General features: G+C 55.3%; 1 protein-coding gene across 1 annotated transcript; it reads left to right on the forward strand.

The window, feature by feature from the left end:
* Positions 1-1,803: 1,803 nt before the first annotated feature.
* Positions 1,804-3,938, forward strand: LOC136472098 (malonyl-CoA:anthocyanidin 5-O-glucoside-6''-O-malonyltransferase-like). Its single transcript, XM_066469824.1, has 2 exons — positions 1,804-2,937; positions 3,066-3,938. The coding sequence occupies exons 1-2, from the start codon at positions 2,170-2,172 to the stop codon at positions 3,831-3,833; spliced, it is 1,536 nt and encodes a 511-aa protein (XP_066325921.1). The 5' UTR covers positions 1,804-2,169; the 3' UTR covers positions 3,834-3,938.
* Positions 3,939-4,238: the final 300 nt, after the last annotated feature.

The following is a 4,238-nucleotide window of genomic DNA, read 5'->3' on the forward strand; positions in this document are numbered from 1 at the left end:
AGGTCACAGATTTATTATTCTGAGCATATACTTATTTATGGGAGCAGGGAAGGCTAATTGCTCTCTTATCGTAGGTTTCGGCTCTTTCCGGACCGACTAATTGAAGGTGGGGATGGTGGAGGTTTAAGCACCACACTGAGTTCGGGACTCCGGTGTGGGGGTTTAGAGTCTAAGTTTGGACGAGAACCTAGACCCCTTGACAGGAGAGTGATGGGTTGGTCCTGCTTGTGCCTAAGGTATAGGTGGGGCATGTGTTTCGGGGTAGCCAATTGGGCACATTGATTTGCGAATTGCCAGGTAAGCCGGTACGACTTGTCTACAATCTGGCACCATAGTAAGAACTGAAAGATGAAAGATGGTAAAATAGTTCTAATTACTTATCACCTGCTTGAAAGTAGCACAAATGCTTACATAGAATGGTTAGTTAATGAACTAATGATGACTGCTAATGAAATTAAATATAAGAACACACGATTAGTAATGTTCCCGTAGATGAAATAACTCATAAGCCAGATAGCCTTGCATACCCTTGGAGTCTTTTCTTTCCTCTGACGGATAAGTCTTGCTGAGTATAATTGAATACTCAAGGTTTTATTTTTCCTCTGTTGCAGATGACAGGCGGATGCTAGAACTGACTCTTGTGTGTTGATTTCTTCTGGTGGGCTCAGAGAGGATTCCTTTACGCTGCGATCATAGCTTTTATCTATAACTCTCACTAAATGTCTTTATAAATAGAAGTTCTATAATCTGTTTTCATAGCTTATATGTCAATGCTTCATCATATCATGAATATATATATTTTTTCGCTGTAACTCTGATAACATGGTTATTTTGCGCTGTTATAAACAATGAATATTATACTCTGATGTTGCATGAAAAGTGATGTAAGAAATGTCTAACATGTTGTAAGCTTTTAGCCTGTTCGCTTGGACGTGTTTGACTTATAAGCCATGGCTGAAAGTACTGTTGACTGATTTGGTGTGAGGAAAAAATACTGTTCGTTGGCTAAAAATAAGCCCAAACGAACATGGTGTTTATTCTCTCATTTGTGATCCTGATAGAAAAATGTGGATTTTCGGGTTTTCTCATGTGGTGTGCTTGACGAAACTGTCTGATGTAGCTCACCTTTGAGGTGCTTAATATCTAGTGGAAAAAAAACGCCTTCCTAAATATGTTATTTCGGAGGGCTGTGTCACGATACTACAACCGTTCGAGCCCTGTACGCCGTCGCCGTCGCCGTCGATCGTGACGTTCGCGTCGCTCCCGGCCTCTCTGCTTGTTTCCTCTGCTCTGCCATTGTCATCAATGCAAATAAAGTCGTCGACAACGATGTTTTTCCTCCGGTAATCTACTAGTATATACGTAGCTAGCTTCCAAACAACCGCGCCGTCCGTGAGCCTCTCGTTCGCTCTCTGCCTCTCCTGCAACTGGCACAATGTGTCGTGTAGCAGCGGCAGCGCAAGGCGGCCGGCCGGCCACGGCCAGCATGTGGTATGTTCCGTTCGGCTAACAGAAAGCGGGAGCTGAGATCCAGAGAGACGTGCCACGTACAACCTGAGCTCACACTGTCGACGTGTGTGTACATGTCTCTGCGTGCGCGTATCCACCGCCCGGATCCATCTACTTTGCTTACGTTTGGCGTTCGTTCATCGCATGCATCCGTAACGTGCCCGCGGCCGGCCGGCCCAACCCCAACTGATAGATTACGTAGACAGACGCGTGCAGTATCACTTGTTTTCTTGACGTATATAATGCCCGGCCGGTCGCGGAGATTTATCTACCGGCCAGTTCGAGCCTGATTTGCTACGAATTCAATTCAAATTAATTCAGTGCATGGTGGTGAGATCCAAATCCAATCCAACGAGACATGGCGATCGATACGGATACGGTGGTTTCCTAGCTAGCTTGGGGCATAAACCTCGGTCCACTCCTCCAATCGGCATCGATCCAGCGTTGTACTTGAACTATATAGAGCTACCCGCGAGAGAGACGACGAGCCCGCGCAAAAAGCGCACTTGAACTCGTCTTCCTCGTCCTCGAAAACACCGGTCGGCGCGGCTTCAATCCACCCGTCGTCGTGTGCTCCACGAACCGAACCGATAGCACTCCCCCCTCTCCCCTACGGCTGCTAGCTAGCTAGCAACAACCGTTCGGCGGCGACCGACACCGATGGGCGAGGCCAACGCCAACGCCACAGGCGGCGCGCCACCCGCCGCCGCCGCGGCGGTGCGCGTGCTGTCCGTGTCCCGCATCACGCCGGCGCCGGCGGAGGGCGCCACAGCCGGCGCTGACCCCGTCGTCGTCAAGCTGTCCTTCTTCGACACGCCCTGGGTCGTGCTGCCGCCCATCCAGCGGGTGTTCCTGTACGAGCTTCCCGACGGGGGCGACGTCGACGGCGACGGTCACGAGTTCACTGCGGCGGTGGCGCACCTCAAGAGCTCCCTCGCCGCCACGCTGGCGGTGTACCTGCCGCTGGCCGGAAAACTGGCGTACGTGGCCGCCACCGGGGACGTGGTCGTGGACTGCGCCGACGACCCCGGCGTGGCCTTCGTCGAGGCCGAGGCCGACGGTACCGACACCGACACCTTCGACGTGCGCGGGCTCGCGGGCGACGAGGCGCACGACATCCCGGCGTTCCTCGCGCTGGTGCCGGACCTCCCCACCAAGGTGCTCCCGGCGCCCGTGCTGGCCGTGCAGGCAACGCGGCTCCCAGGCCGCGGCAGCGGACTCGCGCTAGGCCTCTCCGTGCACCACGCCGTCGCTGACGGCCAGGCCGTGTGGCGGTTCATGGCCGCCTGGGTGTCCGCCGCTCACGAGGGGTCCCCCGTCACCAAGTCCCTCCCCGCGCCGCACTACGGTCGGGAGGCCATCCGCGTCCCCAACGGCGACGAGTCCGCGCGCCAGATGCTCAAGATGATCGCGCCGAAGCTGCCCGTGGTACGTGTACAGTGCCAAGCTTACAACTTTTTTTGTACATGTCCAGTAGTACCTGCACGGTTTTTGTGTGTTGTCTGTCTGTCGTGATGGACTCGCTCACGGGACCTCTTGCTTGTGTGTTCATGCAGGCCAGCATCGTGGCGGACTACGACTTCAGCCAGCGCTTCCGCCTGGCGCGCCGGACGTTCTACCTCTCCGGCGATGACATCCGGGCGCTCAAGCGCCGCATCGACGCGCTCGCCGCGGCCGACGACAAGGACGACGCCGTCGTCGCCGACGGCAGTAATAACAGCAACAGCACCACCACCACCCACAGCAGAAACAAGAAGCCGGTGTCGACGTTCGTGGCGCTGGCGGCGCTGGGCTGGACGTCGTTCGTGCGGTCCAAAGGCCTGGTCGCCGGCGACGATACGTACCTGGTGTTCCTCGCCGACCTGCGCGCGCGCCTGGACCCGCCGGTGGGGGACGGCTACCTGGGCAACTGCATCAAGGGCGTCCTGGCGATGGCGGACGCCGGGGACCTGCTGCTCGACGGCGCGCGGGGGCTGCTGGCGGCGTCCCGCGCGATCCAGGCGGCCGTGGCGGAGATGGAGGCGGCGCCGCTGGCGGGAACGGAGCGGTGGCTCGAGAAGATGATGGGGCTCCCCTTCACGCGCCTCTGCAACGTGGCCGCCAGCCCGCGGTTCCGCGTGTACGAGGCGTCCGACTTCGGGTTCGGCCGCCCTGCCCGCGTGGAGCTCGTGTCCATGAACCACGACGGCGAGATGGTGCTCGTCGGCGGGAGGCGCGACGGCGAGGTGCAGCTGTCCGTGTCGCTCGACCCCGCGCGCATGGACGAGTTCAAGGCGCACGTCTTCGTCACCTCGTCGGCGCCGGAGGAGGGGGCCACCAACTGATCGACGAAGGCAGAGACGCGTGCGTGATGAACAAGAGACATACAGATCATGTGAAACAAATTAACCATGCGTGCAGTTGATCGAACTAAGTATTTTTCACGAACACATTTCTACACCTTTGTTATAACTAGGTAGCGTGTCTGTACGTTGCAACGGGATAGCTAACATTTCGTATTTAAAACACACGGATCGCACGATAAGATAAAAATAATAAATTAAATACCAACGTTAAAGTGATATTTAATCAAAAAGCAAAGTTTATGAATTAACACAGTCACGGAGTGCGTGGCGTCGCAGGCTCACAAACTCTACTTTATAGACCTTTCCGTAATGTGACTAAGATAATATTTTATATCGGCAGGAAGAAATCTCCGATATACATTTCTTTCGGGTGCCAATAAATCC

This window comes from Miscanthus floridulus, chromosome 8, assembly GCF_019320115.1.
Source record: "Miscanthus floridulus cultivar M001 chromosome 8, ASM1932011v1, whole genome shotgun sequence".
NCBI lineage: Eukaryota > Viridiplantae > Streptophyta > Magnoliopsida > Poales > Poaceae > Miscanthus > Miscanthus floridulus.